General features: G+C 37.3%; 1 protein-coding gene across 11 annotated transcripts in view; it reads right to left on the bottom strand.

Moving 5' to 3' along the window:
- The window catches only part of KLHL32 (kelch like family member 32), a 296,021-nt gene that overhangs the window by 164,230 nt on the left and 110,622 nt on the right, over nucleotides 1-21,169 (bottom strand). The window contains exon 3 of one of the 11 annotated variants that reach the window (XM_072642889.1): nucleotides 6,807-6,945. The exons of the other annotated variants lie outside the window; for them this stretch is intronic. Coding sequence (XP_072498990.1) covers nucleotides 6,807-6,945 — 139 coding nt within the window. The remainder of the gene's footprint in view (nucleotides 1-6,806; nucleotides 6,946-21,169) is intronic. 11 annotated transcript variants of the gene reach the window in all.

Raw genomic sequence — 21,169 nt, 5'->3', positions numbered from 1 at the left:
GTGAGCCTGGGAACCCAGGAACTAGCTTCGGGAACAAGATAAGCTTCCTTACTTACTGCGGGTGTAAGGATGTGGAATAGTCATGAGATGGTGAAGTAATGGGATGAGCTCAGCCTGTATGTGATTGGTGGTTACAGCCTTTATAACCCCTAACTTTCAGCTGAATAAAGAGAGTTGCTTAGAGTTGCTTATCATCTTGTCTCCGGTCTCCTTCCTTCGAGGCTCACAGATCACTCGGCCCAGACTAACAGGCATTTGGAGACCTGTTGGTCAGGGGGACCCCAGGGGGCTCGGGCCCTGACCCTGAGCAACCTAACACCTAATCAATTTTCAAAAATGATAAAAGATGGAAAAGGGAAACAAGAAGACTAACATACCACTGATCTAAATATGCTAGAAAATAATTTAGAAAACAAATACAAGAGAAATCACTGCACTAAGACATTTATAATCTCTATTCTGGGCATACGTACCAATAAAGTATGAAACAGAAAGAAAAATCTAATATATAAGAAAATATGAATATTCCCTATTCCCAAAAATATCCATATTCCTTATTCTCAACATATAGACCAAGAGGATATGAAGCAAGAAGAAGTATATTTCATAGGAAAACATCCATAGCAACACTCTTTGTGGAAGCAAAAAACTGAACACAAAATGAATGACTGGGAACAGATGGTAACAGATTCTCCTGTCCCTTCGGCAGACAAGTAAGGTAGCTTGTAGTATGTACCAACATACCCAAGGATTATAGTTTTTACCTGGAAGGGACTTTAAAAGGTATCTAGTCCAATCGCCTCATTTGATATGTGAAGAAACTGAGGCATAGAGAGTTTAAGTGACTTGCTCAAGGTCATAGAGGATAAGAGACATTATTTGAACTTGAGTCTTATGAAAAGTTCCACTATGCCACATTGCTTCTTTGATTGAGCTCTGCTTAAATGGTTTTTCTTTCTTTTTTTAACGTTTATTTATTTATTTTTAGTTTTCAACATTCATTTACATGAAATTTTGAGTTCCAAATTTTCTTCCCATCTCTTCCCCACCACCCCAAAACACCATGTACTCTGACTGCCCCTTTCCCCAATCTAACCTCCATTCTATCACACCACTCCGTTCCCTTATCTTTACCTTCTCTCTTGTCTTGTGGGGCAAGATAAATTTCTATACCCCATTACCTGTATCTCTTATTTATTCATTCCCAAAACTTTGAGTTCAAACTTCTCTCCTTTCCTCTCTCCCCCACCCATCCCCACCGAGAAGGCAAGCAATTCAATATAGGCTATATATGTGTAGTTTTGCAAACAACTTCCATAATAGTCATGTTGTATGAGACTAACTATATTTCCCTCCATCCTATCCTGCCTCCCATTTCTTTTATTCTCTCTTTTGACTTTGTCCCTCTCCAAAAGTGTTTACTTCTAATTGCTCCTGCCTCCCATTTGCCCTCCATTCTATCACACTCCCCACCCCACTTATCCCTTTCTCCCCTACTTTCCTGTAGTGTAAGATAGATTTTCATGCCAAATTGAGTGTGCATGTTATTCCTTCCTTAAGTCAAATGTGATGAGAATAAGCTTCACTTTTCCCCTCTCACCTCCCCCTTTTGCCCTCCATTGAAAAAGTTTTTCTTGTCTCTTTTATGAGAGATAATTTGCCCCATTCTATATCTCCCTTTCTTCTCCCAATATATTCCTCTCTCATCTCTTAATTTTATTTTTTTAGATATCATCCCTTCTGATTCAACTCAACCTGGGCTCTCTGTACATATATGTGTGTGTATATATATATATATATATATATATATATATATATATATATATATATATATATATATATATATATATATATATATACACACACACACACACACATATATATATTAATACTGACCTCTCTTTATTAATATTCCTTGACCTGGAAACTCTGGAATTTGGCTACAATATTCCTAGGAGTTTCTCTTCTTGAATCTCTTTCAGAAGGTAATCAGTGGATTCTTTCAATGTATATTTTACCCTCTGGTTCTAGAATATCAGGGCAGTTTCCCTTGATAATTTCATGAAAGATGATGTCTGGGCTCTTTTTTTGATCATGGCCTTCAGGTAGTCCCACAATTTTTAAATTATCTCTCTTGGATCTATTTCCCAGGTCAGTTGTTTTTCCAATGAGATATTTCATATTATCTTCTATTTTTTCATTCTTCTGGTTTAGTTTTATAATTTCTTAGCTTCTTATAAAGTCATTAGCTTTCATCTGTTCCATTCTAATTTTTAAAGAACTATTTTCTTCAGTGAGCTTTTCAACCTCCTTTTCCATTTGGTACATTCTGCTTTTTAAAGCATTATTCTCCTCACTGGCTTTTTGGACCTCTTCTTCCAATTGAGTTAGCCTATTTGTAAAGGAGTTCTTTCCTTCAGTATTTTTTTGGGTCTCCTTTAGCAAGCTGTTGACTCACTCTTCAAGATTTTCTTACATTGCTCTTATTTCTCTTCCCAATTTTTCCTCCACCTCTCTTACTTTAGTTTCAAAATCTTTTTTGAGCTCTTCCATGACCTGAGACCATCGAATATTTATTTTGGAGGTTTTGGATGCAGAAGCCTTGACTTTTATGTCTTCCTCTGAGGGTAAGCACTGTTCTTCCTCATCCAAAAGGATGGAAGAAAATACCTGTTTACCAAGAAAGTAACTTCCTATAGTCTTATTTTTTTCCCCTTTTTTGGGCATTTTCCAGCCAGTTACTTGACTTTTTGAGTCCTTTGTCCAGTGGGGGGGGGGGGTATACACTGGGGACGTGTAAGTTCTCAGTTCCTCCAAGGTGGCACAATCAAGGGAGAGAAGTTTACTCCTCTCCTGGCCTGCGCTCTAGTCTGGGAGCTACCAAAGCTTTTCTTGCCCAGGATCTGCAAGTAGAATTCCCTTTCCAGAGCCTCCACCAGCTCCACCACACCAGCCAGCAATCTTTCTCACACAGGTCACCACTCAGGGCTGAGACCCAGATCAGGAGCTCAATTTCCTCAGGGGTTTTAGGCTGAGGGCTCCAAAAATGGATGCTGCTGCTGCCACCACCACTGCCTAGGGCCAGGGCTAGGAGCAGACCCTGCTTCCTTCTCACCCAGGTGAAAAAGCTTTCTCACTGACCTCTGAAGCTGTCTTTGGCATTTGTGGGTTGAGCTATCTGAGAACCTCAGGTGCTGCCAGGGATTCCACCCCTGAGTACTGTTCTGGTCCTGTTCCTGCCAGTGCAGCATGGCCAGGGTTGGGCTGGGCTCCATGTCCGCTCCACGCCCCATATGATAGGCCTTTCTTGTTGGCCTTCCAGGCTACCTTGGGCTAGAAATCTCTTTCACTCCATTATTTTGTGGCTTCTGCTGCTCTACAAGTTGTTTAGAGCCATTTTTTACAGGTATTTTATGGGCTGGGGGGAAGACCTAGCATAGGTGCGTCTTTCTACTCTGCTATCTTGATTCTGCCCCACCCCCCCATGATTTTTCTTTCTAACAAGGTGAGATTTAGTGGCAAGTGGGCAATATTAGCAACTGACTGGTATAAGGCAAAAAGAAGCATCAACAGAACTTGTTTTTAAATTCCCTCTGCTCATTTATAACAATTAAAAAGATATGAGATCATTATTTTAGGAAATGTATTTTCATATTTGCTTTTTGTTGCTATTAACATGAACAAAACTAGCAAATGCACTTGAAAGCTTTCCTTCAAAATGATCTAACCTTGATGCTTCTTGAGTGATATGGTACCATCTACTTTACCTAAGTGACATTAGAACCCAGTAAATCAACAGTGGATCATCTTTATTAAACAATTAACTATGCATTGTCTTTGAAAACTGCATTAGGTTTAATAGAATCAAACAGCTCACTCAGAGCTTCAAATGATCAGTCTGTACTCAAATCAGAGAGGAAAAAATACACATGCTAAAAAAGGACTCAATAAACACAATACTTATATTTCTGTCCTTATACAGAGAGACTATCACCAACCACTTAGTAGGAGAGGAATTCTGAAAGGTTTCCTCCCCTTCCTTCCCCACCCCCACCAGCTGATACATTAACTCTTCCTTATGGTCTTCCTTATATGCTTTTGCCAAGTCACTATCTATAATATAGGAGGCAGTCAGAAAACACTGAAAAGAAGGTTGGATTTGGTTTTATTTTTCTGTATAAATCCTAAGTTTCAAAAACAAACAGAAGTTAAGTAAAGATTCCACTGTCACTGTTATTATTTGATATGGCACTAGAAATTTTAGCTATAGTGATAAAAAAAGAAAAGAAAATTAGGGAATAAGCACTGGCAAAGAAGAAACTAAATTATCTCTTTCTGCAGATGATATCATGATGTACTTAGAAAACCACAGAGAGTCGACTAAAAATTGATTGAAACCATCAATAACTTCAGCATAGTTGTAGGACATAAAATAAATCCACATATATAATCTGCATTTCTATATATTATTAACATAGCCCAGAAGGAAAAGACAGAAAGCAATTCTATTTAAAATTTACTGCAGAAGGTATGAAATACTTGGGAATTCACTTGCCAGGACATAAATAGGAACTCTATGAACTCTCTTCATAGAAATAAAAATGTACCTAAGTGGATAAATATTAATTGCTCACAGGTAGGTCAAATGAACATAATAAAAATAACAATACCACCTATATTACTTTACTTATTCAGTGCCAAACTAATCACACTACTAAAAGATTATTTTACAAGCCTAGGAAAAACAATAACAAAATTCATCCAGAGGAATAAAAACTCAAGAAAATACAGAGAAATAGTTTAAAAACGGAAAAGAAGAGGGAGAGCAGTGACATCTCAAAACATAGTAAGAAACATTAATCATCAAAGCAAATTGGTACTAGGTAAGAAAGAGAAGTTGATCAATGGAACAGATTAAGTACATAATATACAGAAAGAAAGAAATCTACTAGCCTAGTATTTAATAAATCCAAAGGCCCTACTATCACATTAAAAACTCAACTGAAAATCAGTTAGGAGATGAACATTTCATTCCATATCCTAAGATAAACTCCAAATAGGTATAAAACTTAAGCATAAAGGGTAACATCATAAGCAAGTTAGAAAAGCGAGGAAGAAAATACCTTTCTAATGGATATGAGAAAGATACAGCTATGGATCAGGGAAGAGTTCATGATCAAACAAGGGATAAGAGAAGACCATACTGATTACATAAAATTAAGTTTTTGCAAAACAAAATCAATGCAGCTAAAATTAGGAGGAAAATAGGCAAAAAAAAATCTTTGCAGGTAGTTTCTTCAAAAAAGGTCTCAGAAGATAAATAAGAAAATGATCCAAATTTATAAGAATAAGAATATGAACAGGAGTTTAAAAGGAAGAAATTCAAGCTATCAAAAGTAAACTCTAAATCAGTAATAACTAGAGAAATGGAAAGCAAAACAACTCTGAGGTTCAACTTAACAGATGATCAAAGTTGGACGAAGGAAAATAAAAAATATTTAAGGTATAGCAGAACAAAAGGTAGACTGATGCACAACTGGTAGAGCTGTGGCTTGGTACAATCATTCTGAAAATCAATTTGGAATTACAAAAACATCCCCAAAGTCATGTAACTGTTCATTGCTAAGCCTATAAACCAAAGAGTTCAAAGAAAGAGGAAAAGGACGCATATGTCCAACAATATTTATATTTGTAGCAGCTCTTCTCATTATATTAAGGAATGAGAAGAACTATGGCAGTGCCCATCAGTTGGGAAATAGGTGAACAAATTACAGAATATAAATGTAATGAAATATTTTTATACCATAAGAAATGATAAAAGGGATAATTTCAGTGAGATCTGGATAGATTTGTATAAAATGACACAAAATTAAGTATGTAGAAGGAAGAGAACAATTGTGTTATAACCACACAGTAAAAAACAAAAAATCTGAAAGACCTATCTTATCAATGGAGTGATCAACTAAGAACATAGAAAACTAATGATTAGTCATCCTACCCAATTCCAGACAGAGAGGTGATGAACTAACTAAAGGTGGACAATTGAGACATATGTATTTGTGGACATGGTCAACGCAGGAGTTTCTTTTGCTTGACTGTGTATATCTGTTATAAGGATTTTGTTTTTTTTTTATTTTTAATGGGAAAAGGTGGAAAGTAGAGGGAGAGGAAAAAATAAAATTTAATTTAAAAAATTTAAATTTAAAAGTTCACTGGCCTATATGGAAATTGAATTCTTATTAACAGTATCATACCCAGATACTGTTGTCTTGTTATGGGCAGAAATTCCAATTTATTTGCACAGAACCATAGAATGTTAGAACTGAAAGGTTCTTGAGTTTATATTTCATGAAAACTGATTAAAGGAGCTGAAGATGTGTAACCTGTAGAAAAGAAGACTAGGTATGGGGCAAGAGGGCAAGAGATGGGGGTGACAGATAATTATAGCAGTTCAAGCATCTGAAGGGCTCTCATGTGAAAAAAAGGAATAAACTCATTTTGGTCCTTGAAGGGCAGAGCTAAAAGTAGTGGATAAATAAAGTAAAAGACAGAGACAAAGAAATACTTTAACCACAAAAGATACCCAAAAGCAGAACAGACTGCCTCTAGAGTTAGTGGTTTGTCTCTCACCGTTAAGTCTTAAGTAAAAGTTGGATGACCACTCCTTAGAAACATTGTAGACAGAATCTTCAATCAGGTCTGGATTGGACTAAGCAGTCTCTGAGGATCCTTCACAGACTTGCTCAATGGCACCATAAGAACAGAACTGGGACTAGAATTCCCACGTGCTAATCATTACATCTTACCGTGCTTTTATTCTTTTCTCCTGGGAGCACCTGAGACAAGACGAAGCACCCTGTACATAATATGTTCTTACTCCAAGTAATATAATAAAATAGGTTTGTACTCCTGTTTTCTGAGCAAGGCCACATTAACTTAGAGGTTCTAAATTAATAAAAGACAAAGAATAATTATTAAAGTGTTAATCATTCAAATGAACCAAACATATTACCCAGTGTTAACAACCTAAAGCTTTTTGTACTAGTTGTCAATTCAAAATATTAAGTCTATTGTGTGAATAAGGCAATAGCAATGAGGGTTATACCTTTAAATCCAAGTAGGAAGTTAATTGACTACTATTCTTTTTTCTTTCTCTTTTCTTTTCTTTGGGGGGGAGGGGGAGTGAGCTCTTCCAAACCATATTTAGAAAGGTAATGAAAGCATCACCACCAGAGATTAAATCCTATTATAACAAATCCAAAACAATGAACTCAAGGCAATAAAAGCCTTTCAAAGTCCTTGGTAACAAATACTTAATGTAATAAAATGCTAACCCAACAAAAAGAAGAATTCTTCAATAGAAGAATCCATCAACAGGTAGATTTAAGTCAAATTTCTCAAATTCCTCTTTCCCAGAGCCAAGATGGCAGATCAGAGGCAACCCAGTGGAACTCTCAACATTCCCGCCCAATTACTTTAAAATAACACCTCAAATCAAATTTTGAAGCAGCACAGTCAACAGAAAAGTGATGAGTTCAGTAAGAGAAATTTGTGACACCAGGGTGGAAGCCTGTCCAGAGCCAACACACATGGCAGCAATAGTGGTCACAGCAACAACAACTTTGGGAGCTCTCAGCCCACAGACTATAATGAGGTCAAGTGACTGGTCAGAAAGATTATAGGAGACCTGGTATAGCTGGCACTGACGGGTAACTTTATTACCCAGATGTAGTTCTGGGTCATTGTTTTAGGGCAAACAGAAGCTATAGGGGTAGGTCACAAGGGAGAAGAGGCCCTGGTTGCACTTCCAAAGCAAAGAGCAATCCTAGGACTTGTGGCTGCTGGGCACCAGGGGCCCTTCCTGCGTAAAGACCAGAATGTAGACCAGGAGAGCAGTGAACACACCTCTGGCATTAAACCACTTTGGAAGCACCATAAATTTGCATACCCCAGAACCAGCTCTGAAAACAGAAGCAAGAAAAAGCCTGAAGCTTGGGACAGTGGCTTACTATCACCAGGTTAGTTAGCAGAATTACTGAACTTCCTGAAAACCATGATCAAAAAAAGCCTAGATATAGTTCAAGAAATTATCAAGGAAAATTGCCCCAATATCGCATATCCAGAAGGTAAAATGGAAATGGAAAAATCCATCGATCATCTCTTGAAAGAGAAACCAAAAAGAAAACTCCCAGGAATATTATAGCCAAAATCCAGAGCACCAAAGTCAAAGAGAAAATACTTCAAGCATCCAGAAAGAAACAATTCAAACACTGTAGAGCCAGAGTCAGGATCACACAAGATTTAGCAGTTTCCACATAAAGGAGCGCAGGGCTTGGAATATGATATTCTGGAAGGCAAAGGAGCTAGGATCACAACGAAGAATCATCTATCCAGAAAAACTAAAGCATAACCCTTCTGGGGGGAAAATGGATATTTAAGGAGTAAAAAGGTGTGCAAGAAAGAGCTTTTACAGTGGAGGGGGGGAAGGGGAGTCAGGCAATGTTTGAAGCTCACTCTCATCAGAATTGGTTCAAAGAGAGAAGAATATAAATACATAGTCAGTGGTATATAGAAATGTAAGATGTCCAACAGGAAAATAGGAGAGAAAGGGATAAAAGGAAAGGGAGGATAATAAAAGGGAAGTCTATCAAGGGAGGCAGTGGTTAGAAGCAAAAAGAGAGAGAAGAAAATTGGATTGAGGGGAAAACAGCAGTCCTAACTGTGAATGTGAATGAGATGAGTTTACCCATAAAACAGAAGTAGATAGCAGAATGGATTAGAAACTAAAATCCATCAAAATGTTGTTTATAAGAAACACACTTGAAATAGAAAGACACACAACAGACCTAAAATAAAGGGCTGGAGTAGAATCTAATATGCTTCAGCTAAACTAAAAAAATCATGAACTCAGACAAAGCAAAAGCAAAAATAGAACCAATTAAAAGGGATAATCAGGGAAAGCATATTCTGTTAAAGGGTACCACAGACAATTAATATTGAAAATATTTATAGTAAGGGCCTGATAAAGTACTCATTTCTCAAATATATACTGAATATAGAACTGAGTGAAATTTTTAGAAATAAGAACAATTCTCTGATTGCTAACTGGTCAAAGGATATAAATAGGCAAGTTTCGGAAGAAGAAATCAAAGCTATCTATAGTCACATGAAAAAATGCTCTCAATCACTTCTAATCAGAGAAACAAAAATTTAAAAAATGCTAAAAGACCACCTCACAACCTATCAAATGGACAAATGCTGGAGGGGAAAAAGGAAAAACAGAGAGAACTGTTGGTAGAGTAGTGAACTGGTCCAGTTCTGGAGAACAATTTGGAAGTGGGCCCACAGAGCTATAAAACTGTGCATGACCTTTGACCCAGCAATGCCACTAGTATGTCTATACCCCAAAGAGATCAAGAAAGAGGAAAAGGACATACATACAAAAATATTTTTAGCAGCTCTTTTGTAGTGGCAAAGAACTGAAAACCAAGGGAATGCTCATCAACTGGTGAATGAATGAACAAGTTGTGGCACATGTTTGTGATGGAATACTACAGTTCAGTGGGAAATGATGAGGGGGGATGGGTTCAGAACAGCATGCCAAGTCTTAAACGAACAGATGCAAAGTAAAGTGAGAAGAACCAGGAGATCACTGTGCACAGTAAAAGCAATGTTGTAGTGATGATCAACTGTGGAAGATTTGTCTACTCTGATCAATACAAATGACCCAAGACAATTCCAAAGGACTTATGATGAAAAAATGCTATCCAACTCGAGAGAGAACTGATGAACTCTGAGTGCAAAATGAAATATAATTATCTCACTTTATTTTTTTGCTTTTGAAAAAATATAGCTAATATGGAAGCATGTTTTACAAGATTTCACATGTATAATTGATATACTTCTTGCCTTCTCAACAAGTATGACCAGGAGAGAGAATTTGGAACTCAAAATTTAGAAAGAAAAGAATACTAAATAAATAATACATTTTTAAGAAATATTATTTAAATTGCAAATTTAATAAAAATTTCTCCCAGAGAACTGGGAAGTATGAACAAGAGGTATGAACACGTGACATCCCTACACCTCTGTTGTACTCCTGCTCACAATATCCTGCTTTACAACAGCAGTCATTAGAATCACTTCTAGTGACTGGGTTATGTCTCAATCATATAAGTTCATCTCTGAATGCCTAAGCCCAAATTCCTTTCCTTGAACATACTTTTCTTATATGTGTTTACCTCTATTAGAAGATAAACTCTTTGAGGTCAGGAGTTATTTCTCCTTTTGTATTCATATCCCCAGTACTTGGCCCAGGAGTATTAAAGTAGGCACACTGACACAGAGTAGGATAATAATAAACAATTATCACTTATTCATTCATTAACCTGTTTTAACTTCTTCACCTGTAAAATGGGAATAATAACAATTGTATTATCTATATACTTAAATTATGTTACTGGGAACAGGAACTTTGTAAATTATAATGTCCAATATAAATATGGGCATTTAAACTTTACTTTTATGAGAGCCATCACCTTCCTTAGCTGGCTCCCACCCACAGTAAGCCTGCCATGAGAGCACCACTCTGTAAAGTGTGAACCAGAGTAGATGGAGAAACACCAAGTGAGACAATACAGTACAGAACACCCAAGCCACCAGTCAATGCTAAAGAATCCTGAAAAATATCAAGAAAGCAAATACTGAAGGGATAAAGAAAAAAAGACACCCTTATGGATTATACATCATCACTGACCTCTTATATAGGAGAGACAACATAAAAGACAGTTAATTGAGGATCTTTGTGACCATGGGGTGATTATATGCTAAGAATGAAAGACAAGAAATAAGTCAGTCTGAGTAATTCATCTTTACCCTCAAGACATTAAGGAAAAAAAAGAAATGCTATAGCACAGGGGTATTTTAACTTGCATATGTGTACATATATGCATATTTGTGTATGTAGATATGAATATGTATATAACTGCATTTTGATTATTGTATTTCTTTGTAGCCTAATGTCTTTTATTTTAATTGATTTAAAAATATACTGAAATGGGCTTCAACCAACTGCCAAAGGAGAGCCATCATGATACAAAAATAATTAAGAAATCCTGCTACAGTGCAATGGGTAGGTATTTTATGGGTAATTTACAGGAGGAATACACGGACAATTACTGTAGAGCATGAGGAGATATGGTGGCTGGGACTGCAGTTTGCATTACTGTAGGGAGACCCAACACTGATGGAATCACAGATTCATGAACATATCAAATATTAACCTCCATTCAAATCTACTGACTACAGATTCAAATTTGTGAAATTTCTTCACTCAGAACAGACCCCGCTATAAGCACTTCAAACTCCAAATCATGCAAATTTGATTTCATGCCATCAGTCTCTTTAAATCTGCTATGCCAGTATTCAAAAATTCATTGTCTTAATGTTAGACTGAACAAGAACCCACCTCAGTGTCATCCATAGGCAAATCTATCATGAACTCCTTAATATTCATGTCATGGCTTTCAATGTGTTTTATATCATTAGTTCATCTTATTACAAATAAATAGCCCAGGAACAGTCCCCACAGGAAATGTACTAGTCACCTGTTTATTTGACACATGCATGAAGTGATAAAATAGAAAATTCTAGGTGAAAATCATTTTAAGGATTAATGAATACTGTTTATATATAAAAAAAAAATTTCTCAGGTGTAGCTTACACTCTGACAAAGTACAATTAAAAAACTGAATTATTAAAGGCCAAACTGGAAGAGTTACTTTCAGGTTATATCATCTTGAGTTTGATTAGAGAGTCTTTTTGCTTGATAACATAGAAGAAATGACAGTTATTTTTCATTCCCCTTTATTATTATACATGGTTAAACCTGAAATAATACTTATTCACCTCAAACCACTTTTATCTTGTGCTTGATCATGCGCCCAAGCCACAATTACATTTGCCATATTATACAGAATGGTGACCAGCTGTTCTCCATTTCCCTTTACAAACAGAAGATGAAAGAATTGGGCTGAAAATGCATGAGGAATTATCTGGGTTAATTAAACAGAAAAACTTCCTGAGAGCAAAGGTTACTAAGAAATGGAGGTTACCAAGGGAGATGACTACATCTGCTTTCCCGAAAATTTTTCAGAAGCAAACAGTGAAAAATGGTTTAAGTCACTGGTCCCCAGTCAATAAGGAGACTGAGATATTCTGGTTGATCTTAAAGCTTTACATGACAGATCTCCAAGCTACTGCTGATATTATGGTCTCTCTTTGCCACTGTCCCCCTCTCTACCCCTATTTTCTCTATCCTTACTCCTACCATCAGCACATATTCCTATGCCCTCTCCCACCCTTTTCCATTCTAGCAGAGTCATCTCAAAACTCTGAGGATAATGGAAAATGCCTCCTCAGTAAAAAGCTGGAGATACCTGTTAAAGTGACACTTTCTTGAAATTAGGTGCAGGAATTAATCACTGTCTCTGACGGCAAAGTTTTCTACATTGTGCATCACAAGGAAAATATCTTATAACTTTGGTTATATGCTTCCACACATTCTGCTTTCCAAAAAAAGAAAAATAAGCTAAAAGTCATTTACTTCACATCGTGAGATTCATACATCTGGAAGCTTACTCCAAGAGGAAGGACCTTGACCTTAGAAGATACCAAACAGAAGATAGCAAGTAATTACTGGAATTAGTGTCACAAACTGATACCCGAGGGCTTCCTGAATTCATAAAGTTCAAGTTAGCACTCATTCCAGGACCCAGACACTACATTTTTAGTGAAATGTTATGGGCCTCTTGTGGACTATAAGAACAATTGTGCAAAAAAAAAAGGGAAAGAAGGAAGGAAAGAAAGAGAAAGGGAAGGAAGTTCATTTGTAGTTGTAATGTATTTGTAACCACATAAATTATTTCTTTCCATATAAATTATTTTTTTCCTATTTGAGGGCATTTCTGGAAAAGTTTTAGGTTGTGTGCTCAAGCAAAGGACTAAAGTTTGCTTTACTTATTTGGAAGTCTAGAAAAAGTAGCTGATTTATGGGAGCAACAAGAAAAACTGACCAGCTATAGGTTATTCTATCAGAGGGATTCACACACAAACCAACACCTGTTATCTTCCATAGTACTCAACTTTTCTAAGAGAGTTAACATTAATATGGATCCTAGAACTTCATATACTGAAACAAAGAGAGTGCAGATTAGAGAAAAGTGACCAAAGACACTGTAAGTTTCTTGAAGCCATGAAGCATATATTTTTTAATCTTGCTCTTTCCTGAAGATAATATAATGTCCTCTTCTGTACTCATTCACTTTTACACAAAACCTATCTTTTTCATGATAGCATTTGGGACTGTCAGATAAACAAACAAAGAAGAACAAAGAGGAAAACATTGAGGCTGAAGCATACAATCATGCCTTTAAGAGTTGCGTACTACAAATTTGTCTTTACACTGAAGAATTTAAAGTTTGGATTCTTGTTCCCCACTCCTGAAAGACTTCAAAATGTGCTACACACTATTACAAGCAGGAATAAATGATTTTGGGGTAAAAGTGAATAAATACACAAAATGAGCTAATCAGCTATACAAAAGGTTAAAAGATATTTCACTCTAAGGTCAGTGAAATTTAGGGATGGCTGTATTTTATCACAGTGTTAGATGTAACTTGTTGAAAACTGACTGCATTAAAGGATTAGGTTAAGAGAATTTATGGGAAAAGGCTAAATGGCCAGAGTTTTTCTTTTATGTCTTAGCTTGGCAACCATAAGGCAATCAAAAGTACTCTTTAAAATTCAAGATTGTTATTTGAGTTACTCTTCATTTCCACAAAGATTAGAAATCTCACCAAGGGAGATAGACTATACAAAACAAAGAATATATTGACAGTTGGAAAAGTTAGACAATGAGATAGGAACAGAAACTAAAAATGAATTAATAAGAAACACAATCTATCATGGGCTAAATTGTTCAGAAAGATAGGTAACATGAAACCATAGCATAAACAAAGAAATGTGATGTATGGAGCTGAATTATTCTACAGGAGCACATTTACAAATCAAAATGGTTAAAGTACATATTCTAACATGTAGTTTTACCTACAGGACTGCCCTGACTTTGGTGAAATTCATAGTTGTTATGACTTGCCCTTGGCTGATGGTGACTTGCTGCCATCATAAATTTTTATGATTGAAAACCCTATTTGTGGGAATTAGATCCACTGCAACGGCAAGTTGTAGCCAGGGATTTGGACTGATGGTGAGTCATCCCTCCTAAAGTTCACACAGAAATGACATAGATTGGGTCCTAAGAACACAGTACATGGGGGGGGGAGGGGGTCAAGGTTTTTTGAGACATGGCAACTGATATAATATTATAGGAAGTGGCACAGCCTAATGCAGGCTAATCTACCATGAAACAAACCGACAGGGAAAAGAGGCAAGTTAAGCACTGTTGCCTCCCTCCCCACAATAAAGGAGAAAAAAGAAGAGGGAAAAAAAAGGGTCATTGAAGCTTTTGTCTCCTTAAATATGCAGAAAAGAACATAAGGAAGTTCAGAAGGAAACAGTTAAAAATAGTTTGGAAAGTAACATGTTAAGGGCAAGCTGTCATAATATAGATTCATAGATTCTCCTATGATTCTCTTATGTTTTATTTTGTATATGTAAATGTTCATGAGGAGGTGTTTGTTAAATTTAGAATAATTTTTTTTAAAGAAAATGACAGAGAAATTCTACTCCATCATGGAAAGCAAGTGAATGGGGAGATAATAGGTATTTATCTTTATCATATGGGACAGTTTAAATATATTTTCTATTCAGAAATCATATGAAGGTATGGAATTAAGCTGGTAATAGATCAAATATACAATGAACCTCTAGTTTTCTAGAATCCAAACCATCATCATCATTATAAGTTCACAGCTTTAGAACTGAAGGAAACCTCAGAAGCCAAGTTCCAACTCCCTCATTTTTCAAGTGAAGAAATTGAGGTCAAGAAAGGCTCACAGAACCATAGACTTAGAGCTGAACGGGACCTCAAAGATCACTAGTCCATTTTACAGATGAAGAAACTGAAGCTAAAAGACATTAAGTGATGTGCCCAGGGTTATGCAGCTATGAAGCATCTGGGACAGGATTTCAACCCAGGTTTTCCTTATTTCAAGTCCAACATTCTTTCTACTACACCAGGCTGCCTCTCTCACTGTCAAGGCAGACCAAGTATTCCAAGGCTACCCTTGTAATGTCAGAGGGAGGAAGGTCTCCCTAAGGAAAAATACCAACAAGAGTAACCCAGGCTGAGGAGGCTAGGATCTACATCGTTGGAGGGAACTTCCAAATTCATAAAATCACAGATCCGTTTGAGGCTGAATAGACTTAATTTGTAGCAGGGTATTTCTGTAACTTGGGCAAATCATCTATTTCTCAGTGCTTCCGGCACCTCTATAAAAATCGTAAGTTGCAGACAGCTGATCTGAATTAATGGAAAGGAATTTCTTCACAAGGGACATCCCTACACCATGGAAATCACAGGTTCAGTCCTCTCCACCTCAAAAAGAAGAGAGGGAGACAGGAATGAGAATGAGGAGTATGAGAGGGAGAGAGGGAGGTGGGGGGGGGGAGGAGAGAGGGAGAGAGGGAGAGGGAGAGAGGGAGAAAGGGAGGGAGGGAGGGAGGGAGGGAGGGAGGGAGGAGAGAGAGAGAGAGAGAGAGAGAGAGAGAGAGAGAGAGAGAGAGAGAGAGAGAGAGAGAGAGACTTTTACTTTTGCTGGAGAGTTACTGCACAAGACAGCTACTGGAGAATAGTGGATGAGGATAGAAAGGCTACTGGGTAATATAGCCACAGTTCTCAAAAGAAATTCTCTTTCTCCATTTCCTTGGGAAGTATCAGTAGATAGTCTATCCATGGCCAAAACTGCTTAGGTCTAACCAGCTAACCATAGCCTCATTATTCTATGTGTCCTTCTTTGGACCTACTCCAGTTTTATCTTCTTTTTCTTGAGATGGTGAACAACTGTACCTACTATTTCAGACATACTCACTGTTAGTAACTATTTCCTATTTTCCCCTGCCTTTAAAGGCTTGCAAAAGCAAGGGGACACTTTTACCTGGGTGTTTCCATACTGTGGAAGCTTCTATCTTCCTTCATCCTGCCTTCTCAGCTCCACTGTAGTGAGCTCATCCAATATATCAAAAGGAAAGTTTCACGTGTTGGGGCCCAGACTGTGAAAGCATAATGTCACCCCAAAATTCTCAACGGAATCTCGAGGCTACTTAACCCTTAACATGTCTTTCCATTAAACACACCTTAGTATTTTCTCTTTCCCTTTTTATTGCCTTAATCCTTGTTATCCAGATGTAAGATCAGAGGATCACAGATACAGAGCCAGAAAGGATGTTAGAGGATATCTTTTTCCTCTCCTTTATTTACAGAAGAAACCAAGAATCAGAGAGGTTAAATAATTTGCCCAGACAGTAAGTGGCAGAACGTGGATCTGAATCCAGATCTGATTCTGAATCTAGCAGCACTTCGACCAGCCCATGCTATGCTCCCTCCCTCCCTCTTTCTCTCTCTCTGTCTCTCTGTCTCACACACACACACACACACACACACACACACACACACACACACACACACACCCTCTGCTACAATCTCTGCCTCACTCACATATTCATTTACCTCACCTACTTGACTACAAACTCCATCTCCCTCTATCTGCCACTTTTATTGTGCCTTTTGAAATCCCCATTCCAATGAAAGTAAACTCCCCTTCACCTTGAACATCTTTCTCTTATGAAAATTTCACCATGCTTCATTGGCCAAAAACTGACTTTTTCCTGAGGACTCTACATCTGTTGCTACTCTGTAATGCTGTCCAACACTCTTCTCCCATAGACCCCATGTTCCTATATCACAGGGCCTGGATATGGAGTCATACTGCTCTTTGCTCCACATTTGATTTCCAAGCCATTGCTCATCTACTAGCATCCAACCATCTCTCCTTTGAAGTTCACACCATCTAAAAATACAACATGAGTCAAGTATGTCAACCTAGACCTCTTCCCTCAAAGGGGAATGGAGCACAGAGACAGAAACAGCCAAAGGAATTGTACCACACCTGTATGTTTATCCTTATCTAATTTATGCATAACCTCCTCAGAACTGAATCATGGTTTGTGTAGTCTAAGGTGCCTAGGGTTTCCTCATCCTAAATAAACACATCCCTAAAACAAAATGGCTTTTTTTGTTTACTCCAGAATATAAAATAGTGTAAACTTTAGAAGCCACTTAGGAAATCCTATCATCCTAGCAGAATGGGTCAGCTCCTGTGCTGTGGTACATGTTGAATTAGGACAAAAGGGATCCAGGCGGCTACGTCTCAGTCCAGCACATGTTCTCATTCTATCCTTTGTTTTGATATCAATAAATTCAAAACAGGAAAATTCCTATGACTACATCTCCTCCCTCTTTCTTAAAACCAGAAGCAAACTATACTGTTATACCAGGCTCTCCCACTCATCATCTCCAGGATGTTACTTCCCCTTTCTTAACAACTTCAGAAACTGACTGAGTCTCCTTTATCTCCTCTCCCACCATCATTGAGAGATTTCAATGTGCCTGCTGATGACATTTTTAGCAGTTTGTCCTTGAATTTCCCAACAGCTATAAATGATCATTCTACTCTATTTTTACCATACAACAGTATGGTCATACTCTGTTCTCCAATTGCTCAAAACTGCTCTACATCCAAAATACCAAACTCTGAAATGCCCCTCTGTGAATCTCCTGTCCTCCTCTCTCTCCCACTCACTTCACCCTATCATGCTTACTTCGTGAACTGAAGTCCCCCGGTCTCCTGATTCTTTCCTGTTCTTCCAGTCCATCAAGCCTGCTCCAGCTTCACTTTCTTTTCTTTACCTCTTGATCCTATGATCAAAATATTTTTCTTTCCTTCACCTTTGCCACCTTGACCTTTGACTATTTGTTGTTTTTTTTTTTGTGGGCTTGTTAACCTTTAAGTCTCGGTAGCTCCTAGTATATCCCTTCTCTGCTTCTGCAGGTTTTACAGGACAAATATTTTAAAAATATGAATAGGTCCACTACAAATGTTTGCTATGTAACCTCAGCTATCATAATCCCTATTGTACAGCTGAGGAAACTGAGGCAAACAGAGGTTAAGTGACTTGCTCAGGGTCAAAAAGCTAGGCAATGTCTTATGTTCAGACAAACTGCCCAAGCAGTCGTGTAAAAGTACCCTATCCCACTGGAAACTACATTTCCCCATGACACTTCAGGTCCCAAGAGTCAGGACTGATAAAAAATAGTCTAGAATTCCAAATTACTTAGGATGGTATATTGATTACAAGGAGATGTCATCACAGCTAAGTAGAAGGAATAGAGGCTACTATACTCAGAGAGTGACCTATACTCAGAGAGTGACCAGAACCAGAACTTGCTAGGAGAGCAGACCATCAGACAAGCTGAGAAAGTAGGCTGATGGACTGAAGCAGAGGTTCCAGAACGGAGTTGTTTTAGAAGTTCCCAGTTTCATACTGTTCTGGCAGTTTGAATCACATGACATACACCTAACAATAACAACAATAAATACCAACGTGCCTCACCCCATGATCATGAACTAAAGAGGGACTAGGAATATAATGACCCTTTCATCCTGAGTAAAATGGGAGGGTTGACTTAGATGATTTCTAGTCTAGCTAGAAATCGTATGATCTTAGGAACTTTTTTGCCTCCAAACAGAAGGACATATAGGGATGGGGGGCCTGAAATATGGGGACCCAGGCCAGCTGAAGAGTTCCTTTTCCATTTCATAAGCCAGATAACACACACTTGAGTCACTCACCCATCATGTCATACAAAAAGCTGTGGGCAAGAACCCAGACTAACAGACTGTTTCAGCTACCTCAATTAGTTGCTAAGCAACCATTTCATTGGAAATCTCCTCTCATCAAGACAAAACAGACTGGTTCAGATGAATGCATGCTAGCCAGAATGTTTCAATGGGTCAGTTCCACAGACACCAGGCTATTTCTCCCTACAGCAACATTTTTGGGGGGCTACTATGTCTCTAAAATCTATATATGTAAAGTTTCTTGACTCTACAGCAAATAAGGATTTTTTTTAAAATTGAGGAACATGAAAATAACTTGTTCAAATAATAAGGGAATCATCAAATGTCTGGTCACATGAAACCTTATGTTATCTTGTCTTTCACTTTCTTGCAATAAGAAATGGATCTACCTTCAACTGTTATGAGAATAACTAATTCATGAAGAGTTTTGTTACATAGGTATATTGCACACATATTTTTCATGGTGCTCAGCTGGTACAAAATAAAATTGAAAAGAGGGGAACAAAATAAGAACCCCAAACAAAATATCTGAACCGGCTTCTCCTGTAACAATCTGTAAGTCCCACTGCAACTAATTATCAAAAGGGTAAAAGTATAATTGACCCTCTTATTATTTTTTCACTGTTATCTACTAATCAGATCAGAGTTGCAAATTAACCAACATCCATGACAGTATCAGTATCAGAAAGAGCTGCACAAATGAGATGTGAATGTCATGTAATAAGACTGATTTCATAAGCCACACATCAAAATCAGTTTCATTACTTTACAATCACACTTCTTTAATAGAGAAAATTAATATAATTCAACCTTTCAATGCCATGTGGCCTCACTAGGAATCAAATCAACACCAGATGGGTGAATTAAAAGCAACTATTCAATAAGCGTCTGAATAAGCCAAAAGTATGAACAATTCTTGGTGAATCAGTATCTCATGAAGATGCTAAACAGAATCATGGCATATAATCTAGATCCAAGGATTATTTAAAATAAAGTATCTAACTTAATCATTAGATGCTGTTTTTATAATGAAGCAGCTGCCTCCACCCCAACTCAAATTAATTTCCAACAGATTAAAAATTCTATCAACCATCTTATTCTTTCATCAAACCCATGGTTATTTTCTCCTCTCAGTAGAAAAAGAAAGTGATCCTATATCTATAGTGTATTTTATATGAGTGTGTTGCTAGTCTTTCAAAATTTGCACATTAGTTTTAAATGGCACAAAAATCTATATTTCAAAGGCAAAAATAATGTAATGCAAAACTGATTAAATGATCATGATATACACAAATATATATGCATATATCTGTGCATTTATCATGTTTATACATATGTATAAGCACTTTACACAAGTCTTCATTTTCACATTATTTCTGTTAGGTAGGAGGGAATCTGATAAGGAAGCCAAAGTACTATGAGATCAACTAATCTACTCAAGTTTACATAGTGGTCAAGTGATAAAACCTAGACTTAACTCTCAAGTCTCTGTTCTATTTATGGTTTTGAATCATTAAAGAGCACCAGACAATACTTTGAAAATTATAAGATACTATTACTATACAGGTATACAAAAAATAAATCCATATATTAAGGATCTGTCATTTTATCACTTTGATATTCCCTCCACTAGCAAAATCGTGATAGGCTTTACAAGAGCTGCTCTGAATGAAAATTCATCACAGTGTGGTTATGTTGACAATGAATCTCTCCAAATTTTAGTCATACACTGCTCTGTATGTACTGCTTTCCCCCTCTCAGGGGAGGAAGAAGCCACTGGGGCTAGATTCCAGTTCAACCTAGACATGAACAAGAATTCCTCCTACAACATCACTGTGGTCATACAGCCTTTGGCTTGAAGACTTTGAGGGGGAGGAAAAAGGAGGGGAAGAGAAAAGAATATACCATGACACCAGTTCCACTGTTAGGGAGTTTTTCTTTACATTTAGTCTAAATATTCCTCTTTGCAACTTCTAACCGTGGGATCCCAGATCTAGCCTTTGGGGTCCAAGCAGAAGAAGCCTATTCCCTTATGCCATGTGACCATCTTTCAAATACTTGAAGGCAGCTAGCACATCCCTTCTAAGTCTTTTCTTCTGCAAGTCAACAGATCTCCCCCTATGGCAAGGACACGAAGCCAAAGAATCCTGGCTCTCCTCCACTGAATTCTCTCCAGTTTATTAATGTTTTTACTAAATCATGACATCCAAATTTGAACACAACTTAGGTAATTGTGCAAAAATTAAAATGCAGTCTTTCCAGCTTGTTAGATCCCTCCAACACTTGAACTC

The sequence above is a fragment of the Notamacropus eugenii genome, chromosome 2, assembly GCF_028372415.1.
Source record: "Notamacropus eugenii isolate mMacEug1 chromosome 2, mMacEug1.pri_v2, whole genome shotgun sequence".
In the NCBI taxonomy this organism is placed as follows: domain Eukaryota; kingdom Metazoa; phylum Chordata; class Mammalia; order Diprotodontia; family Macropodidae; genus Notamacropus; species Notamacropus eugenii.
Note: the sequence above shows the minus strand (reverse complement) of the source record. Positions and strands in the feature narration are given on the sequence as shown.